Source organism: Orycteropus afer, unplaced genomic scaffold (assembly GCF_000298275.1).
Source record: "Orycteropus afer afer isolate SDZICR_OR568_19922 unplaced genomic scaffold, OryAfe1.0 scaffold00035, whole genome shotgun sequence".
Taxonomy (NCBI): Eukaryota; Metazoa; Chordata; class Mammalia; order Tubulidentata; family Orycteropodidae; genus Orycteropus; species Orycteropus afer.
In genome coordinates, this window is record NW_006921622.1 from 4,133,231 (window position 1) to 4,159,206 (window position 25,976).

Genomic DNA, 25,976 nt, shown 5'->3' on the forward strand with positions numbered 1-25,976 from the left:
AAAGAATACCAGAAAGATGTTTATTTGTGTTTTATTGACTATGCAAAAGCATTCAATTGTGTGGATCATAACAAACTGTGGATAACATTGTGAAGAATGGGAATTCCAGAACACTTGCTTGTCCTCATCAGGAACCTGTACATAGACCAGGAGGCTGTTTGTTCAGACAGAACAAGGGGATACCACATGGTTTAAAATCAGGAAGGGAATGTGTCAGAGTTGTGTCCTTTCACCATACTTATTCAATCTGTATGCTGAAAAAATAATCTGTGAAGCTATACTATATGAAGACCATGGCATCAGGATTGGAGGAAGACTCACTAATGACTTGCAATATGCAGATGACACAACTTTGTTTGCTGAAACTTACTGATGAAGATTAAAGACTTCAGTCTGCAGTGTGGATTACATCTCAACATAAAACAAAAATGCTCACAACTAGACCAATAAGCAGCATGACAATAAATGGAGAAAAGATTGAAGTTGTTAAAGATTTCATATTACTTGGTTGCACAATCAACACCAATGGAAGCAGTAGTCAAGACATCAGATGATGTATTGCACTGGGCAAATCTGCAAAAGACTTATTTAAAGGACTGAAGAACAAAGATGTCTCCTTGAAGAATAACATGCATCTAACCCAAGTCATGGTATTTTCAGTAGCCTCATATGCATGTGAGAGCTGGACAATGAGTAAGGAAGACCAAAGAAGAGTTGATGGTTTTGAATTGTGGTGCTGGTGAAGAATACTGAAAATACCACGGACTGCCAAAAGAGTGAACAAATCTGTCCTGGAAGAAGTGGCTAGAATGCTCCTTGGAAGCGAGAATGGCCAGACTTCATCTCGCTTACTTCGGTCATGTTGTCAAAAGGGACCATTCCCTGATTAAGGATACCAAGCTTGGTAAAGTGGAGGATCAGCAAAGAAAGGGAAGGCCCTCAATGAGATGGATTGACACAGTGGCTGCAACAATAGGCTCAGGTATAGCAAGGATTGTGAGGCTGGCACACAACCAGGCATTGTTTCATTCTGTTGTGCATGGGGTCACTATGAGTTGAAGCCAACTCAATGGCACCTAACAGCAAAAACATGCAATGAGTCACTGTCAATTTTAGGATTGTTGTTTTTGTGTTATCAACTCAATTTTAACTCATAGTGACCCTATAGGATGGAGTAGACCCCTGTAAGTTTTCCTAGGCTGAAACCTTTATGGGAGCAGATCAGATTTTCCTTCTGTTGAGCAGTTAGTGCATTTGAACCATGAGATTAATGGAAACAAAAGCATCACAGAAAATAAGTTTTAATCTTATCTTCTAAATATAAAATCTTTCTCAAATCCCTTAGTAAAGGGTGCTGTATAAATTCCAAGCATACCCACTGCCTTCGAATCAATTCCAACTCATAGTGACCCCCATTGGGTATCCAAGGCTATAAATCGTTACAGAAGCAGATTGCTTCATATTCCTCTCATCAAGCAGCTGGTGAGTTTGAACTGCCAACCTTCTGGTTAGCAGCCAGATGTCTTACACTATGCTACCAGAGCTAAATCCAAGTATAATGACTTTTTAAAAAGTGGCTTGGGGGGGGGGGAAGTGACTTGATTGTTACAGAACATGTTTATTAAACCAACTGACTTCTAATTGACATTTAGACCAAGTTAATGAACTTGTAAAGAGCACTGTGGAGCAACAGTTAAGCATTCTGCTGCTAATTGAAAGGTTGACAGTTTGAACTCACTCACCAGCTCTGCAGAAGAAAGACCTGGCAATCTGCTTCCATAAAGATTATAGCCTAGAAAATCCTATGGGGCAGTTCTGTTCTGTCACATAGGGTTGCTGTGAATTACAATCAACTCAATGGTACCCAACAACAAAAATCAACTTGGTATTTATTGAAGTTTGTGATAAAATTCCAGGTACATTTTCAGGCTGAAATTTTTCTTTTATTCTTATGCTTATTTACTTGGCCATTTACTATAGGTAAGTCAGGTTTCTATTGATGCTTTTTAATATGAAAGAGACTTGAGAATATTTATAGAGAGAATTCATAGGGTAAGACAGCTTTAAGATAAAAGACGTCGGGGAGAATAGGCTCTTCATCTGTCAACTCCATTCATTCAGCAAATATTCATTGAGCATGTGTTCTTTGTTAAATATTCTGGACACTTTTGATATATGAGTGAACGAAGCTGACAGAAGTCCATGCCCTCATGGATGTTATATTCTAGTGGCTGGAGACAGACATTAAGCAGTAAACATAATAAGCAAATTACATTGTATTGTAGAAGATAAAAGCACTATTTAAAATTTAAAACAAAACAAAACAAAAAAGTAGAACAAGAAAAGCAAGATTAGAAATGCTAGAGAGCAGTAAGAATTACAATTTTCAGTAGAGTAGCCAAGGAAGGCCTTAAGGCCTCAAGGCCTCATTGAGGTTACAGATGAGCAAAGACTTGAAGGAAATTGTAGAGTTAGTTGTGTAGAAATCTAGGGCAAGAGCGTTCTAGTAAGAGCTATTGCAAAGACCCTAAAGCAGGAGTGGTCCTCGTTCTTCTGAGGAATGTGGAGGAGGCCAATGAAGTTGGAGCAGAGAGAATGAGGTTGAATATGGTGATGTTGGGGAGTGGCTATTAAAGGGACAGTACAGAAGTTCAGTGGAAGAAGATACACTCGCAAAAGAGATTTAGAAGGAGCAGCTAATGAGATAAAAGAAAGGCCTAGAGGGAAATTGGATCTGAGAAGCCAAGTTGACAACATGAATAAAGACCCGGGGAGTGATCAACTGTGATAAATAGTTCTCAAAGGTTAAGTAAGATGAGCACTGAGAATTGGCCATTGGGTTTAGCCATATAGAGGTCATTGGTGACCTTGATGAGAAGTTTTGGTGGAGTAGTAGAAGATGAGTATTGGAGGCAAGGAACTGTGGTAAGTAGAGGCAGCTTTTTCTAGGCAATTTTCCTGCAAAGGAGAGCAAAGACATGGGAAGGGAGCTGGCAGAGAAAATGGAATCAATAGAAGATTTTTGTAGGAAGAGAAAAATAATAGCATGCCTGTATGTTTATTGAGGGAGCTCTGATGGCATAGTGTCTAAGGCATTTGACTGCTAACCAGAAGGCTGACGGTTCAAACCCACTAGCCACTCCTCAGAAGGAAGGTTGGGCAATCTACTTCCGTAGTGATACTGCCACGGAAACCCAAGGAGGGGTCTCTATGAGTCGGGTCCAACTGGACAGCAGTGAGTTTGGTTTTGGTTTGGTATGCTAATTGGTATGATTCAGTAGGGAAAGAAAAGGTGGTGATATCCACATAGGCTTTCTGGTAATGTATCTGTACCCACCATGAATCCCCTTACCAGTAGTTTCCTAATCAGAATTCATTCCCTCCTTTCCCCTATTTAGTCTACTTTTTTTCAGCAATATTTTGAAAAAATACAGCACCCCCAGACTATTAACCTATTTTTCTGCTTCTTTCCCACCCATTTCCTTTCTTATAATCGAAAAGGTAAAGTTGTTCATTAGAAACTATATTTGCATGAAAATATTTTCTCACTCATTATCATCAGTAACTTTACATTAAAAGCCTAGAACGTCATCCACAATGCAGCAAAACACACTCATGCACGCATATACACGTACTTTACTGTATTATAATTATGAAAGGAAATATTTAGCCTATGCCTGAAATCCAGAACTCAAAATAATATTAAAATATTCCCTCTAATTTTAACTTATTCCAGATGGTTCTTTTAAACAGTGTCAAAGTTTAAAAATATTGGACAGAGGCTCTTCTACAGAATATAAATAGCCATCATAACCTCACTTTAATTAATAATTTGGTGACAACAGTTAATATATTACTCTTAAAATATCTAAGTTAGCCAATACTTCTCTGAGCTTTAGATCTAGCATTGTACTTTTATATCATTCCTGCTTCAGTGCAGAAAACTAACAACTGTCCCTGTTGAACTGTAAGGTTGTTTAGAAGACACTTGAATTCTAGCCAGCTTCAGGCATGATTACCTAGCTGCCAGGAAGGCTTGAGGGGTAGCTTGCCAAGTTATATTCCTTTCCAGGGAAGAGAGAAAAATTTAAATAACCAGCTTCTTGACTTCCTTTGTTTCCCTATTCCACTTATCTGCTATCCATTGTAGGTAAGCTATGGAAAAGAATACATTTTGAGATACTCAGAAGTGACACAAATTTCAGGGTAGCAGCCAACTCTTAGAACCTTTCTTTCCATGAAACAGCATTACACTGATGAATGTAATGGAAATTATCAGTTTAATTATATACTCATCGTACATTCATTATGCCTTTTGGGAAGATCTGTGAACATGTGTATGTGGTGTGTGCATGAGAGAGACAAACTATTTCTTCATGGGTTTCAAAAGCCAAGTTTAGCAAAAAATAGACCTAAGAACTTAGAATTCATCGTGATACTTCATGACCAATAGAAATGACTGTACCTGTGGCTGACAGGAAAAGTTACATTTTCAATTAATAGCAATGTCATTTGCATGTGGAGATTTATTCCTTTATTTTCATGAACATGTATGGGACTTGAAATCAGAAACCTTGGCCAGGTAACTTCTTTATGCCTCTGTTTTCTTATCATTAAAAACAGAGATAATAATACCTCATTGGGTTGTTTGAGAGTTAAATTAGGTAATGCTTGTGAATCAGTTAGCACATAGTGTCTGACATAGCATAAGCTTTCCAAACCAAACTCACTGCCCTCAAGTCAGATCTGACTCATAGCGACCCCTCCTTGGTTTCCGAGGCAGTCTCACTATGGAAGTAGATTGCCCAGCCTTCCTTCCAAGGAGTGGCTGGTGGGTTCGAACTGCCATCCTTCTGGTTAGCAGTTAAATGCCTTAGGCACCATGCCACCAGAACTCCCCATTAAAAATTAGTTTCTATTATCATTTAATTCTTCAGCTTGATCTTAAAATGATTGCTCTAATTATTAATATAAACCAACCTAAAAAATACACAACCTTTACACTGTAAGAGATAGTACTGGATTTTAGAAGGAAGAAAATCCGAGAACTCTTGTTTAAATCTAGCAAGAATGAGTTTTCCAGTAATACAGAGTTTCTGACAACAACTTAAATGCCACTCCTAATTAATTAATCAACCATGTGTACGGAGATTTTCTGTGAGGTGATGCCATATAAATGAAGGAGTCTCACACTCCACACCCCAAGTGTGCTTAAATATTATGTATGTGGGTGGGAGGGGGAGGGGGAGGGGCAGAGGGAGAAGGAGAGAGAGAAGGAGATCTATCTTAAATACATCTTCCTGTATGGTGGCAAAAGGATAGTGTTTCCTTTCTCACTATTGAAGAAAATTACTTGATTTTATATATATATATATATATATATATATATATATATATATATATAAGATTGAGTTTTCAATAACTTAAAAGGAAGTGTTGGTTCTGCCAATTCATCTGTGGTCCTCACAATTCTAATCACTTCTGTTCATTTTGCCTGTTAATACCTTGGTCCAAACGTGAAAAATGAAACTCACTGCCTTGCTCCAAGCCACCTTCATCCCTCACCTAGAAGCTTCCTAATTCGTGTTCCCCATGTCTAGTGTACCTCCAATCCATTCTCTGCAAAGCAGCAAGATGATCTTCTTGAAATCTAAATTAGATTACAACATTTCTCTGCTTAGACACTTGAGTCGCAGCCCCTTGCACTTAATAAAATCTAGGACCCTCTATAATAGCCTGCAAAGTCCAGTGTTATCTCCCCACTACCGTTTCTTCAAGTTCTCTTTCCACCAAATTCTAGCTTGGTCTCTGCATGTCAGCTACACTATCCCCCATCCCCCTTTTAGTTTCTCAGACATTATAAGCATTTCTGGTCCTCAGGGCCCTTGATATATGCTATTTCCTCTGCCTATATTTCTTTTTTCCCAACACATCCCGGGTCTAACTTTTTTTTTTAATCCTTTGTGTTTCAACTTCTTATCATCTCTGAGTGTCATCTGATCACCCTAACTAAAGACACATTCCTACTCACCATTACTCTTTTATTTCAGCCGGCAGTGAGTTTGGTTTTGGTTTTACTTTATTTAATAACAATTATTTTTCTGATAATATTTTTTAAATCACTCTCTTGCCTTAGGTGACCTAGCTCCATGATGCATGCAATCTTTAGTCCATTTCACAGTTGTATTTCCAGCCCTTAGCACAGTTCCAAACTCATAAGTATGCAATAAATGCATTTTTGAAATTAAATCTCTTAATCAGTATGCACTATTGGTACAAAACCTTTATAAATTTTCTTATGCTTTCGATAAAAGCATAAGTTAACATTTTAATTTTGACATAGTGATAAAAGTATCACACATAAAAGTATCACATGATATTATACATATTTGTCACTGTCACCTTTGTTAATATTTTACATTAAACTCAATGGTAGGCCCATTTCCATTGTTGTATGAATTTGAATAGTAATTACATGACATTTGCAAGCTGAAGTATACATTATTAATGAAAATGTGGTCCATCTCACCAGTCTATATTATTTTTCAATTTTTAGAGTCAGGAACTCTCATTATCAGTGAACAGTAGTTAATTTATAATAAAACCAAAAAAACAATGAGGTAACAATTCAGATTTCTTAGAGAAGTCCAGATCTCTTCTGAGAACAAAAGTTAATTCTTCTAAACTGAAAAGAGACCACAATATGAAAAATGAAAGAATTATTTCCCCCACATTCCCTGGGCCAGCAGACCATATAAGGCAGAATCCTTTCTCCTTCATCATTGGCCTCAGAAGTCCGTAACATTTTGCTTTACACCAAGAGTATGGGCCCGACAGAGCAATGGGACACCTGTCTCATGGCAAGTCAGGGGAAAGTAGCTGAAATCAAATTTCCCTTTGGGTTGGCATAGTCCTTTTCTAAAGGAAGTAGTTTGAAGTCTTGGTGATGTTGAGTGGGTCGTTTGGTTGGTGGGTTGGTATGTGCCATCGAGTCAGACCCGACTCATAGTGACCCCTCCTTGGGTTTCCGAGGCAGTATCACTACGGAAGTAGATTGCCCCATCTTCCTTCAGAGGAGTGGCTGCTGAGTTTGAACCACCAGCCTTCTGGTTAGCAGTCAAGTGCCTTAGGCACTATGCTACTAGAGCTTTGCCTAGAATCAGGGTAGCCTTGGGACACTAGGAGAAATTGATTTCGTCCAGAAATACTGATTTAGATTTCAGATGAAAATTTCCTGCAGGGATGGATGACATGATTTGGAATCCAAGATAGGCCTCCTCAGTAAGCTTACAACTTTTACCCCTTTTGCTTTAAAGGAGAAAAATATAAGAACACTTAAAAATAAATGAAACTGATCCTAGAATTGTATATATGACTGACAGCAGTAGAGTACAATATCAGAAGAGCAAGCTTTATAAATATATTAGTCAGAAAAAGAAAATTTTTTAAAAGAAAGACGCAATACTTTAAAATACACTATTCAACATAAAAGTGAGGAAAGATGAAAATGAAAGAGCAAATAAAAGCCTGAGCTAATCTTGTTCAAATAAATCTTTCCATAAGCAAAAAACACAAATTCAGAATGAGAGGGCTAAGGATAAAATTAGAAGATCCTGAGATGAACATTAGGTCCAGGTTGCATTTTGGAACTGTGCAATTAGGAAGGACAATATTAAGATGTAGAAAAGGAAACAGAGTTAGCTGACAGTGTGATGTACCTACAAGGACAAATACTACAAAAGATCATCTAATCATATTAGAGGAACCAGAGAGATCAAGGGTACATCTTGTGATGAACCTATTTTGGAGTGATGGAAATGATTGCCAGCTGTTCCTAACTGAAGACTACTTGAGGCAGGATGACCCAGAAAGTCCATATGGTACAAAAGGCAAAAGCTTAATTAGATGTATCACTTCCAATTGCTTAAATCCACATTCCCAGAAGGAAGGAGATTAATTGTAATTATTGGGAGGGTGACTTTCAAAAATGCTAGACCTCTGGAGGCTGAAGCATGATGGGATTTAATAGTGGAACTCTCGCAGAATAGAAGTTAAAACACTCAGCTGCTAATCAAAAGATTGGCAGTTCAAACCTACAACCACTTAGTGGGGAGACAGGTGAAGCAGTCTGCTTCCATAAAGAATTACAGCCATAGAAACCCTATGGGGCAGTTCTGCTGTGCCTTGTAGGTTCACTTTGAGTTGGAATCGGCTCGATGACAGTGGGTTTGGTGATTTTGTTTTGTTCTATTTTAATCTTTGATTGTGAGAATTTGAAGTGATGGTTATTTGCGTTTCTTCTTTTATGATATGTGCATATAACTTCTATAATGAAAACTACGTATTTGAAAAGTATACACAACTATATACAAGGATTGAAAGTAATTTGGCTCCTTCTATAAGCTCCGCTGAAAATCAATTCATAGTCATATCACATATTGTAAAATGGTCAAAAGTTAATAAATTACTGCAAATGTTAGAAGCATCGTTGCCAAAAGTCAATGTAGAGATTTTTTTAAAACAAACTGCTAAATAATTTAAACCTAGAAACAAGTCTTAAAATGACTGTGCAAGGTAAAACTATATTTGATCATTATTTAAGAGTTTTTAAATCTTATTTTTAAGGGGATGAGATCACACAAAATTAGGTGTATGCTATGTTCTTCCTGTCATTATGGGGTTCTTGATGACAAAACTTTGTATTAAGGTGTGACCTGAACCTTTGACAGGGTGATTAGGTCTAGAATGCTACACTGGTACAAAGGGACCTTAGGCCCTTTATGGGGTAGAATTGTGCATCATGGTTATTTTCTACTGTTCTGTTCTAAGAAACCCTTTGGAAGATTAGAAATACCCTACCATGTATGTCTCTGTAGAAGAGCTCATTTCTCCCTCGTAAATTTTACTTGAGTATTTTATTTTTTTGCATTTTCTATCTCATGCATTTTGCATTCACTTCATAACAATGTAAGTGATCTATTTATTGATTTATGTTATGAAACCACAATTAAGGTGCATTTGATCTATAATTTTATTTCTGAAGCTCTTATTCTGTGGTTTGTGTAGCATTTATATCATGAAGGTTAGTCTTAGCCCAGAATCTTAGAGAGGGAAAGGAAGGGGGAGGGGAGAAGAGAGAGGAAGGGAGGAAGAGAAGATTTCTTAAGAATACCTTATTTCATTTGCATGAGATTATCTGTAAAATAATATCTACCACATTCAAACGGATAAATGCAGTTTGGAATGCAGTGATAGTTAGAAGTTTACATTGACTTCAAGAAATCTGGAAGTGTGTACTTTAAAATGTATTTTAATTAGTAACTTTAGTATCTTTCCCTCTCAAAGCTGGGTTACCTGATCTGAAAGAAGAGGTAGAAATAAATTCCTCTCTAAATCTTAAACGAATAAATCAACCAAGCTTTGAAATGTCTTCATGATAGTGCTTTAACAATCCACATTGTTATTTATTCCAGTGACTGTTTCAAATGGTAGTTTCTCATTTGGAGGAGCAGTTCAAAGTAATTTTGAGCTCTGTTAAAATCATTACTTTAAAGAGCTCTGATTACTTTCATGTCCTAATTACTAAATGGGCAAATCTATCTCTTGCATCTTGTTTAGAAAGTCCAAGCAATAAAGAAGTGTTACATGATGATTGATGAACACTATTTGATTTTTTCTTATCCAGCGTTGCATAGGATATCCATTATGTGTGAACTGTCTCTGGTTAAGATATAATTTCTGTAGCAGCATATTGGAAAGTGATCATTCAATGGAAAGATTATAAGCATTTTTTTTTTTTTTTTTTTGAGATAACATCTCACCTGAAACAGAAACATGACAAACATATACCATGTGCCTGTTACTATAGAACCAAAAGACCTTTCCAGCTGTTTACACTTCGGATGTAAAATGGCAATTTGACATAGACTAACAGTGTGATGTGAGCATCTGCGTAAAAAGGCTACACATTGAGCATGCCCAGTGCAATGAGTGCATTCTCCTCCCCCAAACCCCCAGATCTCTGAAGATAAGGCTTGAACTTTGCACTTGCAAATGTCACTGCATACGTTTTGCACTGGGTTTTTTAAAGGTTCCCTTACAACTAATTTCCTTTAACACTGCAAGAGCAGGGAAGGTAACATTTAGGGCAGTAAAATGCATCAAGTTTATAATGAGTTGCTGCCTTTCTTTGAATGCACTTAAAGTGTTCTTTATTTTTAAAGCAATAGAGAGCATTTGAGTATTTATTGTCCCCCTGGAATGGAAAAATAAGAGCCATTTGATTAGAGTCCTCCAGGGCGGGGAGTGAAAGCCCCAGGGCAGAAAGGGACAGCAGAGAGGGGCTTGCATAGAGCATGGCTAAGAAAGGAGCCGGGGTTCTCTGGGGCTCGGCGGCGTGTACAAGCCTTCTGAGAATCTGTGTCCGGGGCTGCAGCTGCGGACGATAAAGGCGCTGTCTGGCTAATGAAGGCCACCTGGATCAGGCTTCTGAAAAGAGCCAAGGGAGGAAGGCTGAAGAATTCTGATATCTGTGTAAGCGCCACGGTTTTCGTTTGGGGGAGATGTGATTTTGCCATTGCTTCTGCTGTTGTTACAGGGAGTGAAGAAGGCAGAGGCTGGTGTGATTTTATTAATATGATCTTGATTGCGAGAAAGATTGAGCTTAGGAGATCCTTGTAATTTTTTTTTCTTTTCTTTTCTTTTTTAGCTTTTTCCTATGTTGTGATGGATTGCCCTATAAAATATCCCTGGCAGGTGTTTTCTGTAGACATCAGTTATTCAATATCTATTTAAGTATTTCAAAATGTCTTGCTTAAAAGATTGAGTGAGGCTAGCTGCTTAGTGCCTTACAGTTTTATCTTAGAAGATACCAAGTGGATAGAAAGGGACCACGTTATTTTTAAGATCAAAGTAGGAGTCATATCATGGTAGTGGCAGTTTGGAGAGCTCAAGTTTATAACTTATTATACTTTATTATTATTAGACATACCTACTTTCTAGTTCTAAATACTTGCCTTAGGGTGTAGATTGTTCTTCTGGCATCTATCCTTGAAAACCATCTGTGCCCTTCAGCCCTGCACTGCACCATTGAGTTGGTTTGATATTAAATAACTTGTCTGGCTTCCAGAAGGAATAATTGAAATAGGAGGTTTGGTGAGGAATGGGAACTTGGTAGATAGAACTGTCCTGTTAGTGAGTGATCTACAAACTAGAGCATGATTTTGTAGTTGGTTTGCTACAAAATGAATTATTTAGTCTTCCTTTCAGGAATTTGTAGCACAAGCTAGAAAACTAACTTCTGTGTCACTGAGAGGTTTCCAGGGCAAACACCATAGATTGAATCTAATTTAAAATATAAATTGTTCTCTTCAGGGTTCGGCAGACTCCTACACCAGCCGTCCATCTGATTCTGATGTATCTTTGGAGGAAGACCGAGAGGCAGTGCGGAGAGAGGCAGAGCGACAGGCCCAGGCGCAATTGGAAAAAGCAAAGGTAAAACCACCTCATCCCTGCCAAGATCTTCCCTTACAAATTGTCCTGTGTCCTGCCTGGGTTGCACCACCTGTGGAAGTTTGCCCTGAAGCTTGTGTTTGGTCTGTTAAGAGCATGCCATTGTCTGGTTTAAAACTGATATAAGAAATAGGATTTATTTTATTTTATTGCTAGAAAAAGGAAGTGAGATGTGCAAGAGTGGTCTTTAATTTTATGTTGCTTTATCCAAACGACTTGTTTACATGAATGGGTGATTTGGTCGCATACACAAATAAATCTTGAAGTTACAAAGGATCCCTGAATATATGAAGAGGAAAAACTATGTCTTATGATAAAATGACTGCATTTCATTTTTCCAATAAACCATATCTCTATTTTAGATAAAACAAAAACACACCTTTTTCCCAGCTAATGTTATTTTCTCACACTTGAATAAATTTTCCCTGAAATTTTATTCCATAGGCATTTTTTTAAGTATGTACTTAGATTAATACTATTTTCTTACATTTAAAAGAAAAAAAAAAGATTGCATTTTCAGAAATAAAGCAGGAAGGATGTTATTGCTCAAAAAACAATTTCTTCCCTTGGAACACCTTTCCTCCATCATAATAAAGTATGCATATGTGGATGTTGTTGTTGTGTGCCATTGAGTCACTTCTGACTCATTGCAACCCAATGGGAGAGTGTGGAATGACCCTATAGAGTTTCCTAAACTGTAATCTTTATGGAAGCAGACTGCCACAGCTTTCTCCTACAGAAGGGCTGGTGGGCTCGAACCGCTGACCTTTTGCTTAGCAGCGGAACACTTAACCATAGCTCCATGGAAGCCCCTTGTATATATGAAAGAGTGCTGGAAATTAGATACAAAATACATAGCTAGAAAATTTAGTTCAGAGTGTGTTTCATTTAACTGATTTCTGTAATTTGAATACTTTTCCCTGTGAGGTCATTCGGATTAGCAGCTACTTCTAAAGTATAGTCTTGTCCGAGTTTAAGGTGCCTTGCTTTGTGAGCTACTTGGTAACTTCTGAATGAACATATTTTAACAAGGTTGTTAATTTTCTTTTGAAAGAAATGACTGCTTTAAAAAGAGTTAAGTACTGTGTTCAACTGCTAAAAAAAAATAAAAGTAGCATTAGAACATTTCTGCTGGCAGCTCCATGTATGAGAGGAGTAAAATCTATGTGTGTTGCTATGGGAATGTTGCTTGGAGATGCTGGTTTGAATGCATGGATAGTCCTTATGTAATATTCATGACCTCTAGCACAGCTGCCATAGTAGTTTACAGAGGCACTGCCAGAAGACCTTGACTTTTAAAAGCAGTATTTCCATATATCAAAACAGTTCTCACCTCAGCTGGCAGAGAAATCATCTCCAGGTCTGACTCTCTTAACTGCGAGACAACTCATAAACAGCAGACGCAGAAAGGGTTTTGTGACAGTGGAAGCTGATAAAACAAGGTGTGGCCCAGTTGCCATAAACTGATCTTCTTTACGGAAGTTAAGCATTTAAAATGTTAAACCAAACCTATTACCATCAAGGTGATTCCTACTTATGGTGACCCCATGTGTACAGAGTAAAACTGCTCCACAGGGTTTTCAAGACTGTGACTTTCGGAGGCAGACTGCCAGGCATTTCTTCCACAGCACCACTGGGTGTGTTCAAACCACCAACACGTGGTTTGCAGTTGAGTGCTTAACTGTTTGTGTCACGCAGGGACTCCATTAATTACTAAGTTGAAATTTGACAATGAATGGAATTAAATTTAAAAGATTAAGTAATGGACATATGCCCAGTAGAATTAATTGCCACAGTTTTGTGGTATACTTAATATATGTTGCAATTCAGAATCTGAATTATACATTCTACGTTTTGCACCAGAATACAGAGAAGAGTCAAGGGAAAAAAAAAGTTCATAGTCCACAAATAAGATTTTTCTATTTGTAGATAATTTTCACATCCAAAAACTAGACAGAGCATGAGATGCATATCAGAACCCAGTTCATTGTAGGTCCCCCCGCGCCAACATCTTTAGCTATCTGATTGGGGTATTTTTATCTGTTATTGTTTTGGTGTGTGTTATCAGTCATAAGTGACACAGCTTCATAGAACTTTTAAATATTCTTTCAACTTCCTGTGGCTCAAAATGTTGACCCTAAATAAAACAAACTTCATGTTATTTGGATAATTTCAAACAAGTTTACCCTAGCTCAGTCTTGGCCGAGGAAGCAAAACCAGAACACACTCAAATTTTTAAAATTAAGTAATGAGATTTTTGAAATTTGGGTAAACTGGAATGATAACTGGAACATGAAAAAACATGGTTCGAAGGCTTTTTAGAAACTTAATCTTTCTCTTAGAAAATAAGGGCCTGGTATATATTACATGGCAACCAAATCTCTTGTCTGTTAGATTTTGAGCAGAGTCAGAAGCAACAGTGCCCTGCTCAAAGATGGTGGCTGACTACACTGCTTTGATTGTGTGCCTCTCTCCACAGTCCTGCCAGTAATCCAATCTCATATACATCAGGCTTCTCAGAGGGCTTACTACATACCCCTTCTGAGTCTCCCATTCTAGGGCTTCAACCTATAATTTCCTTCCAGTTATTGTTCCAGATCAGATCTGTTCCAGTTTTGCTTCATTGGCCAGACTGAACTGGTTCAAACCAGTTTTAAGCCCTGGATACAGACTAAAAAGTTCATATATAACAGTGTAGAAGGTGAAAAGAAATGTGAATTTAAAACAAATGCAATATAATTGAAGGACTTTTTCTTACATCAAGGAACTCTAATGGCACAGTTCATAAGGCATTTAACTGCTAAGCAGAAGATTGGTGGTTCAAACCTACCAGTTGCTCCCCAGAAAGAAGATAGGCAAACTATTTCTGTAAAGATTTGCCACCTAGCAAACCCAAGAGGGGTCGCTATGAGTTGGAATCAACTTGATGTTTTTTTTTTTTTTTTTTTTCTTTATGTCTAATGAAAGCAGTTTATTTACATTCATTTTCCTTCTTTAAAGTTAGGTCAATATCTTAAACCTTTGATGTACTCAAATAAATCACACTGGGCAAATTAGAATTTGGATATATTCTGAAAGGAGATTGAAGGACTGAGATTTAAGTTTATATTTAAATCATGGTTTGGTAGATTTGGTTTATTAATTCTGATAGCCTTGAGGAAAGAATATAAAAGAGACATTATAGATGGATAGTTTTTCATTATTTTATTTTTTTCCCATCTGCCAGTATATCATCATGCTTTTTTCAGACTTATTTCAAAATGAAGCATTAAAGTTTGAAAATACATGAACTCATCATTTTTTTAGACTATAGGACATTTTGTACATACATTTTGTAATAATCAAAATTTTTCTACTTTGCTTTTTTACCATGATGATGTTGTTGTTATGTGCCGTCGAGTTGGACCTGACTCATAGTGACCCCTCCTTGGGTTTCCGAGACAGTATCACTACGGAAGTAGATTGCCCAACCTTCCTTCCGAGGAGTGGCTGGTGGGTTTGAACCGCCAGGCTTCTGGTTTGCAATCAAGTGCCTTAGGCACTATGCTACCATGATAGCATCCCTTAAACAAACACACTTTCTAAGTGGATGCTTTTACTCAATGATGTTGTGGATCCCATATAATAAACCTGGGTTTGATCTTGCCGTGCATTGGAATCCTGGTACAATATAAACATGAACTGTATTATCCATTCATTGCCTTCATGATAACTCTGTGAAGTAAAGTGATTGGTAAGTAATGAAACTAGAGAAACTGCCCATAGAAATTGTGACCTACAAAAGGTTATATAGTAAAGTATGCTGTGCTTCCAAGAATAAAACCCAGTATTCTCTAGCACTTTGTCATGGTGTCTCTTAAACTGTACTATGAACAGATTATATTTTAATGTGTAAGGAAAAAGTATCAATTGACATGATCTTGCTTTCTAACTTGTGCTTTCTGATTCCAAATGAGTATTTTGATCTTGTTCGGTTTTGGCGCACCTTGCAGATTCTGCCTAGTTTAAGTTGATGCTCTTTGATATTGCCTTAAAGATAAGTAATATATGAATTATTAATTTATTCCCACATTAAAAGTCTTTAAAAAAACTTTATTGAGATATAATTCACATACCATACAATTTACCCATTTAAAGTATATACAATGAACAGATTTTCATGTTTCAGAGTTGTGCAACCATCAACTACAAGCAATTTTAGAATATTTTCATCGACCGAATAAGAAACTCTGTGCATGTTGTCAGTCATTCCCCATTTCTTCCCAACCTCTTCATCCCTAGGCAACTGCTAATTAGCTTTTTCTCCTTATAGATTTTTCTGTTCTGTATATTCCATAAAAATAGAATTTTGTAATAGGTGCTCTTTTATAATTGGCTACTTTCACTTACTTAATGTTTTCAAGGTTCAACTGTACTATAGTATGTATGAGTACATTGTTCCTTTTTCATTGTTGAATAATATTCCATTGCATGGGTATAGCATATTTTATTTACCTTTTCATCCATTGATGAACATTTGGGTTGTTTTCCACTTTTTATGTATTGTAAATAATGCTGCTGTGAACATTCATGTACATGGTTTTGTTGTGGATGCATGTTTTCATTTCTTTCACATTTATACCTAAAAGTAGAACTGCTGGATCATATGATCATCTTTTAATTAAAGGATGCTTTTCTTCTACCTCTTCTCCTGCCATTCTTCAAAACTGGTCTTTCTACCCTATAGGCAGAGATTCTGAGATGGGTGATTGGATGTGGTAGGGATTGGAGCAAATAAAGTAGTTTCAGTGTGTATTCTCAGTAGAGTACTATTTTAAGCCTATTGTTCCCTTCTCATTGAATGTCTACTATATTTAAGAAATTATATTAGGCAGAGTTGGAGGGTAGGAAGGACTGCAAAGCCAGATCCACAATGATAAACAGATATTTTGCCTGCAGAAAGTATTTATTACTTAACTGGGTAGGAAGTTCTTAGCCTTAAATCACGCTAATGAGAGGTAGACTAGAAGAACCTAGGTGTCGCAATGGCTGTGACCATCCAGAGAAAAAGACTGTGTGTATCCTGCTGGCAGCAATAGAAAAAACTCCTTGCAGGAGGTAGTGGCTTCAAACTGCGCTTTACAGGATAGACAGATGGAATTTATGCACTGAGGATTGGACAAAAGGGAAATGCCCCACTAGACCTAGAGATACAATGTAAATAAAGGCTTGGCAGCAAGAATGCATGAAACCTTCCAGAGAAACCTTACTTTTTTGATGTTTTGCCAGATTGAAAATGTCTTTATTCTACCCTCAAATTTAATTAATAGTTTGGCTGGGTATAATACTCACAGATTGAAAATATTTTCTTTCAAATTATTGAAGGCATTACTTTGTTGTCTCCAGCTTTCAGCATTGCTATTATGATTGATGATATCATTCTGTCTTTGAGTATGCTTTTTTTTTAATTCTCTCTAATATTTTGTCAAAAATGAAATGGAATGCATGAAGATCAATACCCTACACATTAATGGGCTGAAATGGACTAGTATTGGCTATTTTGAATCAATCATGTTATCTAACATACAGGGATTGACAAATGGAAGAGGAATGGTGTTGCATTCATTGTCAAAAAGAACATCTCAAGGTCTATTCTGAAGTACAATGCTGTCAGTAATAGGATAATATCCATACGCCTACAAGGAAGATCAACTAATAATGCTATTATTCCATTTTACATACCAGCTACTAAAGCCAAAGATGAAGATATTGAAGTGTTTTTTTTTTTTTAACCAGTTTCAGCAATCTAAAATTGACTAAACATGCAGTCAGGATGTATTGATTATTACTGGAGATTCGGATGTGAAAGTTGGAAACAAGAATCACCAGTAGTTGGAAAATATGACCTTGGTGATAAAAATGAGGCTGAAGATCACATGATAGAATTTTGCAAGATCAACAACTTATTCATTACAGATACCTTTTTTCAGTGATATAAATGGTGATTATACACATGGGCCTTACCAGATGGAACACACAGAAATAAGATCAACTACCTCTGTGGAAAAAGAGTCAAAACAAGACCAAGAGCTCACTGTGGAACAGACCATCAATTGTTCATATGCAAGTTCAAGTTGAAGCTAAAGAAATTTAAAATCAATCCACAGAAGCCAAAATAGGACCTTGATTATATCCTCACTGAATTTAGAGGCCATCTGAACAATAGATTTGATGCATTGAACACCAATGACTGAATACCAGGTGAGCTGTGGGATGGCATCAAGAAAATCATGCATGAAGAAAGCAAGCGGATATTAAAAAGACAGAAAAGACCAAAATGGATGTCAGAAGAGATGTTGAAACTTGCTCTTGAACTTAGAGTAGCAAAAGCAAATGGAAGAAATGCTAAAATAAAAGAACTAAAGAGAATATTTCAAAGGGTAGCTCAAGAAGACAAGGTAAAGTATTATAATAAAATGTGCAAAGACCTGGAATTAGAAAAACAGAAGGAAAGAACACACTCGGCATTTCTCAAGCTAAAATAACTGAAGGAAAAATTCAAGCCTTGAGTTGCACTATTGAAGAATTCTATTGACAAAATACTAAATGATGCAAGAAACGTCAAAATAAACTAGAAGGAATACACAGAGTCACAGTACCAAAAACAACTGGTTGATGTCCAACTATCTCAGGAGGTAGTGTATGATCAAGAACCAATAGTACTGAAGGAAGAAGTCCAAGATGCTATAAAGGAATTGGCAAAAAACAAGGCTCCAATAATTGACAGTATACCCATTAAGATGTTTCAACAAACACATGCAGTGCTGGAGGTACTTACTCATTTATACCAAAAAATTTGGAAGCCAGCTACCTGGCCCACTGACTGGAAAAGATCCAATTTTGTGCCTGTTCCAAAGAAAGATGATCCAACAGAATGTGGAAATTATTGAACAATATTATTAATACCACATGCAAGTAAAATCTTACTGAAGATAATTCAAAAATGGCTGCAGCAGTATATTGACAGGGAGCTTCCAGAAATGCAAGCTGTATTCACAAGAGGGCATGGAATGAGGGATATCATTGCTAATGTCAGATGGATCTTAGCTGAAAGCAAAGAATACTGGAAAGATGTTTTATTTTATTGACTATACAAAGGCATTTGACTATGTAGATCATAACGAATTATTGATAACATTGTGAAGAATGGGAATTCCAGAACACTTAATTTTTCTCATGAGGAACCTATACATAGACCAAGAGGCTGTAATTTGAAAAAAGTAACGGGTTATTGCATAGTTTAAAATCAGAATGCATGGTTGCTCTTTTTCAGTTTCTTCTGCTGCTTCTTTTACTTCCCTCCATGGAAATGTGGATGTACAATCAACCAAATTCTTGGGCTGAGGCTACAAAAAGGACATGGTGACAGCATCCTCTGACCTCCTCATGAGGTCATGATGGGTAGAGAGAAAGATCAGTAGCAGCAACCCAAAGCTGATTCCCAGAAGGCAGAAATCAGACATGTCACCACCCTCCAACCTTTTTGCCAATTTTGACACCAACTCTCCCTCTCACATCACTCACTACTTCTCTGCTGGGTTCTATAATTTGTTTCAATGGCCATGTAGAACTTACCGACAATACTCATGAGTATGGGGTTTATTAGGGAAGCCACAATTCAGACTCATGAAGGCTCAGCATACAATTCTTCCAGCATCTCCTTTGCCATTCCCATAAGCATACATCTTTTAGGCCTTTGGCATCTTGGCCTGGCCTCTGCCCTGTGTTACAGAGCTCTTTTAGTCTGCCAGTAGGTGCACCCCACTTCACCAGCAAGCTTCCTTCCCAAAGACACTCAGCTTTCTTGTTCTGTGGGCCAGAAAGCCTGCTGCTGTCTCATGCCAGTCTCTCGATTCTGTTGTTGCCATCTCTCTGCCATCATCTCAGTGCAGAGATCTTGGGTCTAAGGACACACTCCACTCTCAGCACTTCTCTTTCTTGATGGTAGTGAAATCCCCCTTTTTCCACCTCTGGGATGCCTCCTTTTAAGCCTAAGGAGATGGCAAAACTGACCAATCCTCACACTCAAGTTCCATACACTTTATCTGCACAGTTCCACCCCCACAACAACACCAGTACCTTATTTATACTATTAGCAAGCTAGTTAATCCCCCTGGTGGGCTACTAGCACCTTATATTTGCATAGTTTCACCTAGTAATGTGTAGGAGTCACAAATGCCATGGCTAAAAGAGCCATACCAAGTAATTTACTGCACCACACTTCTCCCTCTCGGGTTGTTCCTTTTCAGTTTCTTCTGCTGCTGCTTTTACTTCCGTAAAATATAGATAGACAGTCAACCAAATTCTCAGAGTGGGACCTGTTGATCTTTACTGCTTTAGGTACAACATTGTTTTTCACCCTGAGCCCTGTGGAGTCCAAGGAGATCCATGGGTTCCTCAGTAGCTGCTGTAGATAACAGATGGTGCCCAGCAGATTGTGCTCTGTACACGTATCTCACCTGGGGTTCAGCCAAAGCAGCTCTTTCTGCATTCATTTTGTATATTGGGTTTCCGTGTAAGTTTGCTTTTGAGTATAAAGTTTTACATCCACAACGAGTTTTAAACCACTGCCATCTTTCCCTTTCCTTGCTCATCCTTCTCAGGGTTCAACCATCATTCTAAGTCTTCATCCTGGTCCCGATCCCTTTGTGTTGGTACCTCCTGTCTTCTTCCTCCTCAGAATCTCTGTCCATTCTGCCACCCACTGAAAATTGAATTCTTCATCTTTGCCTTCAAAACCTTTCTTCTCTGCACTTTCCCATTTCTTTTGATGTTACCTTCATTCATCCTCTCAAGTTTGAAGCCTTTTTAGAGGTTGGCAGATTTTTTTCTGTAAAGATTGGGTAGTAGATATTTTGGGCTTTGCCCAGTCATGTAGTCTCTGTTGTAGCTATTCAAGTCAGGGAAACCTGAATTCAGATTCCATCTCTGCCATGTACTGGCTGCTAGGCCTTTTGATAAGTTCTGTGTGAAATTGAGTTTCGCCATTTGCAAAATGAAGATAACACCTGCCTTACAGAATTACAGTCATAATTGAATGAACTGGTATGCTAAGCATGGCAGGCTCCTGGTCCTCTTCCCTGCCCTAGGCCCCTTGTGATAGGTGCCATCAAGGAGCTCAGTGTCTAAAGGGGAGTCCATATGAGAAGGTACAAACAACTGTTTTTATTACCTCTTTAGTTATTTATAGCCACCATATACTGTTATGTATAGTCACTACCATATTAAGAGTTATATATTTTTTTAATTTTTATTGTGATTTGGGTGAAAGTTTACAGAGCAAATTCATTTTCCATACAGCAGCCCATACATACTCTGTCTCATAACATTGACTGCAATTTCCCACAATGCAACAGCTCTCTTCCCAATTCCTCCCTATAGTTACCTCTTCCCTGTGTCCTTCCTTCCCATGCACTCTTGCCCCCCAAGTAGTCTCCCTATGCATACCCAGCCCTTCTATTCTCCCATGATTGATCTCTCCAAGGAATGTATCTACCTAATGCAAATGTTCAGCTCATATGCCTGTCCTTTGTTTGACTGGAAGCCACAGGAGTGGGTTCAATTCCAGACCTGAAGGGCAGCTAGGAGCCATAGTCTCAGGGGTTCCACCAGGCTCTGTCAGATGAACAAACCTGGTCCCTTTTATTTATTTATTTTAATGATTTTGAGTTTTGTTCCACATTGTTTTCCCACCCTATCCAGGATCTCCTACATCCCCCTCTGAGCCGTTGACAGTGGTAGCTGGGTACCATCTAGTTCTTCTGGTCTCATAGTCATATAGGCTGAGGATTGCATGGTGTACCAGTCCCTTGGACTAATTATTTCCACCCATCTTTAGTTTTCTTCCTTCTTCTTTGCTCTGGATGAGGAGAAGACCCATCATTGCATCTAGATGGCTGCTTGCAAGCTTTTAAGATCCCAGTCACTACTCACCAAAGTAGGATGTGGAATGTTTTTGTGTAGTATGTTATGCCAATTGAGCTTGATGTCCCCTGCAACCATGGTCCCGAGCCCACAGGTCCAACTGTTCACTCCCTCCAGGCAGCTGATTGTGTCTAAGAACTGGCTACAACCTTGTGCCTTGTCAGCTCCACTATATACCTGGGAATTCTTAGAGAACATACACATACACTTGTAGAAACATTGTCTGGCAACCCTATACATGGTCATGGGCACACACACACCTCCACACATGTACTTAATCATTCAACCTGTCCACCCATCTATCCACCCATGTATCACTGTTTGCCATTACTGACAAAATACTACTGTATGTGCCAAAGGGTTCATCTTTGTTGTCTGTACCTCCCATACACCTCTCTATGTCTTTGTCTTCCTCAGTGCTACTATGTTGATCACTCATATTTGGTACATTGCCCTTCCCTTCACCCATATCATTACTTGTCTCTACCTATCTAACAGTGTTCCCTTCCCTCCCCTCCAACCCCTGGTAACCAACAAAGAAATTTTCCTTTCATATATAAACCTTTCCTTGGCTTTTTACAATAACGGACTAATACAATATTTATCATTCTGTGATTGACTTATTTTACTCAACATAATGTCCTCCAAGTTCATCCACGTTATGTGGTGTTTTGCAGATACTATCTTATTCTTTAGAGTTGCATAGTATTCCATTGTGTGTATATACCATAGTTTGATTATCCAGTCTTCTGTTGATGAGCACCTAGGTTGTTTCCATCTTTTTGCTTTTTGCTGCTGTTGTAAATAGTGCTATGATGAAGATGGGTGTGCATATATCTGTTCTTGTCCTGGCTCTAATTTATTTAGAATATATACCTAGTAATGGAATTGCTGGGCCAAATGGTATTTCTAATTCCAACTTTTTAAGAAATCACCATACTACTTTCCACAGTGGTTGTATCATTTTACAGCCCCACCATCAGTGTATGAGAGTCCTAATCTCTCCACATCCTTACCAGCATTTGTTATTTTCTGTCTTGTTGAACTTTGCTACTAGTGCTGGAGCAAGATGCTATCTCATTATTATTTTGATTTGCATCTTTCTAATGGCTAAGGATCCTGAACATTTCTTCATGTGTTTGTTGCATATTAAGAATTACTTTTTTCTAGTTCAGTGGTAAGTTCTATAAGGCAGATCTGTAATGCCCAGTAGCTCTAGACCTGAGTGAGATATGACTGGCATTTGCTCTCTGACTCGATCTTCTCAGCATCTCACTGCATACAGCCAGGCTGGGTCCTCATTCATGTTACCCTGCCACATATCCCAGATCCTGAAGTAGATTTTGAGCCCCTGGAGAATAAAGGTATGCTTTAAACATGTTAGTCCTCCCGGTACATTTCCCTACCTTGGTGTTCAGGAATGACTTAACCCTCCGTCTCTTGTGCTTCTCACATGCTTTTTTTTTTTTCCCCCTGGGTAACACTTAGCTATTTTTTTAGGGAAAAAAAAAACAGATTGTTCTCTATTTCTTTATGATTATGTTTACCTTGGCAATCCACCTATGAGCAAGTTTTAAATTTATTAGAGGCAAAACTCATGTGTTTTAAAGAGAACCCGATAATCTAATACAACACTCTTTGGCAGTGGATTTATGGTTTTTGTTCGTGGAAGTTCTAGAGGGCTAAAGTTGGCCCACATTTTAAATTGCACTGTTGTGTAAGAACCCTTATAAGGACTGCTAACATAATACTGACTTCTGGCTATTTCAAAACCATAAATGGATTGGGGAAGGAATTATTATAAACCTTGCAGCTCAAACTTTTTTTTTTTTCCTTAGACAACTGTAACTGAAAATCTTTGTTGTATGATTATAAACACAGCTATAAATACACAGTTCTCTCCCTTCTTTTTCTGTAACAGATAGGAACAGGAACCTCACAAAGACCTTTATGTAGCACTTAAAATAGTAAACTTCTTCCTGTACTTCTTAGTTTTACCCCACCGATGGCTTAATAGAAGATATTAAAAATTCTGAGAGAGCACAACTTATCTAAGTAACAACTTAAGATGAATAGTTTTGTGTTACTGAGTTAGAGAATATTGGTCTTATAGTTGGGTGCCATCAAGTTGATATTGAGTCATAGTGAGCCCATGTGTGACAAGGTAGAACTGTCCCCATGAGATTTTCTTGACTATAATCTTTATGGAAGCAGATCACCAGGTCTTTCTTTCATGGAACTGCTGGGTGAGTTCAAACCACCATCCTTTTACTTAGCTTCTGAGCATTTAACCATTGTGCAACCAGGTCCTGAGCTAGAGGATCCAAAAACAACCCATTGCCATCAAGTTGATTCCAACTCGTAGCAACTCTGTAGGACAGAGTAGAATTGTCCTATAGGGTTCTCAACGTTGTAAATCTTTACAGAGGCAGGCTGCTGTATCTTTCTCCTGGACCTAGAGGATAAACAAAAAAGTAACTCAATGCCATGGAGTTGATTCTGACTCACAGCAACCCCATTGAGTTTCCAAGGTTGTAAATCTTTACAGAAACAAACTACCTCATCTTTCTTCCATGGAGTAACTAGTGAGTTTGAACCATCAACCTTTTGGTTAGGAGCTGAAGGATAGAGGAAGGGAAGTCAAGGATGGGTTAGATGTGATGGTCTACCCTCAGGAAGCTCATGGTCTAAGGGAGATCCAGAAATGTGTGTCACTCACAGACAGTGATGTGGTGTCATACCAACAGTAGTGTGAGCTAAATGTTGTCAGATGGGGATCTTGATGATGCTTGGATAAGGGAAGACTGGCAGAGAGGCAGGACAGGCAGTTGAGAAAGTAGATGTCCCCTTGGTTATAAGAATGTCTCTTTGGGAGCAGAGCCTTTACTAACTGGCAATGTTCTTCTCTTAAAGTTAGCAAGATGGATTGCCAATGGAGGGGTCCAACAAAGATTGTTATTTTGGTTTAATTTTGTTTTAAACTTCTCTTATTTCTCCATTTACCTTAAAATAACCACACTAAAGTATTCTGTGTCTTGATTTTTTTTCCCGACTCTCCTTGGGTTTCTGAGGCAGTATCTCAATGTCCTGTTAAAATATGCTATCAACAAGTAATAATTATAGCTTATGTTTGTATTGTTTTTTAGAGTTCACCTTCCCGTTGTATTACTTGCTTCTTCCTTGAAACTACTCAGTGAGAAAAGGAGTTCAATTACTTACTCTCATTTTATGAATGAAGAAATTGAAAGTGGATATTGAAAATCTTGCCCAACGTCACTCAGCTCCTAAGTGGTAGAATTAGTGCAAGGTCCAGGCTTCTGTTAAAGGATTAAGTTCTTCTGTTCAATGAACCTCTCTTACTCTCTTAGAAAGACATAAACTCAAATGGCACTAATGCTATCTCTTTATTACACTCTCAGTGTATAACAAATTCCATGCTTTTGGGGGAATAAAGGTGTATTTTTTTTTCCTTTAACTGTAGAAGCACAAATAAAACAGGACATCTATTAAAATTTTAAAAGTAAAAAATACAACATCTACTTTTTATTTATTATTATTATTTTGGTATTTAGTATATACAACATAACTAGAGTTCAGAAGCAAAATAAGCATCTTTTCCATATACTTCTGATTTGGGATAGGTACATTTTAAACTTTGACATTAATTATTTTTAAATTTATTTTATTGTGGTTTTGTTGAAACAAACTGACATTATTTAGACAAAAATCTGGAGCTAAAATTCTTTGAATTGAGTAAGGTTTTGCTTTGATAAAGAGCTTCCAGGATGTGCATATATGTTATATTCTTGGTTAAGTGAAAATACAAATAGAATATACCTAAAAATACTTGACCAGGACTCCCTCTGTACAGAAAGAGAAATATAATAAAATATCTAGGAAATAGGTTGTTTGACGAATGCTGAAGAAACTAAGTTTAATTAGGGCAAGGGAGAGAAAATTAAAAGGGGACCCAATTACAATGCAGCTATTTGAAAATGGATTTCATAAGTATTGTCTGTTCCTAAGAGAAATGGATGAAAAGAACAGTCTTAAAATAATAGCCAAAATGTAAAGTTAGATGTTATGACTGAGTAGAGAGAGATGGGAGCACATTATAAAGGAAGATTTGGAAATTGCTTTAGTGATAGTTTAAAGAAATTAGGTAGCTTCTTATTATTGTGATGATTATTGTTATTTTTAACTCAACCCTGTTCTTAGGAAGAAAGATGCATCATGAAATTAGCTGTCTCAGTTACTTATATTCTTATACTTATATTCTGGTGATGCCCTAGGGATGCAACACAGGTAGTACAATGGTTAAGTGCTTAGCTGCTAACCAAAAGGTCAGCGTGGTTCAAACCCACCAGCCGCTCCACAGGAGAAAGATGTAACAATCTGCTTCCATAAGGATTTACAGCCTTGAAAATCCTATGGGAGAGCTGTACTCTAACCTTCAGGATCACTATGAATTGGAAACAACTTGACAGCAATGGGTTAAGTCC

The 25,976-nt window shown here is 37.7% G+C and overlaps 1 protein-coding gene across 1 annotated transcript in view; it reads left to right on the forward strand.

Moving 5' to 3' along the window:
* Window positions 1-25,976, forward strand: part of CACNB2 (calcium voltage-gated channel auxiliary subunit beta 2) — a 517,878-nt gene that overhangs the window by 338,367 nt on the left and 153,535 nt on the right. The window contains exon 3 of the mRNA XM_007936340.2: window positions 11,374-11,493. Within this exon, the coding sequence (XP_007934531.1) occupies window positions 11,374-11,493 (120 nt within the window). The remainder of the gene's footprint in view (window positions 1-11,373; window positions 11,494-25,976) is intronic.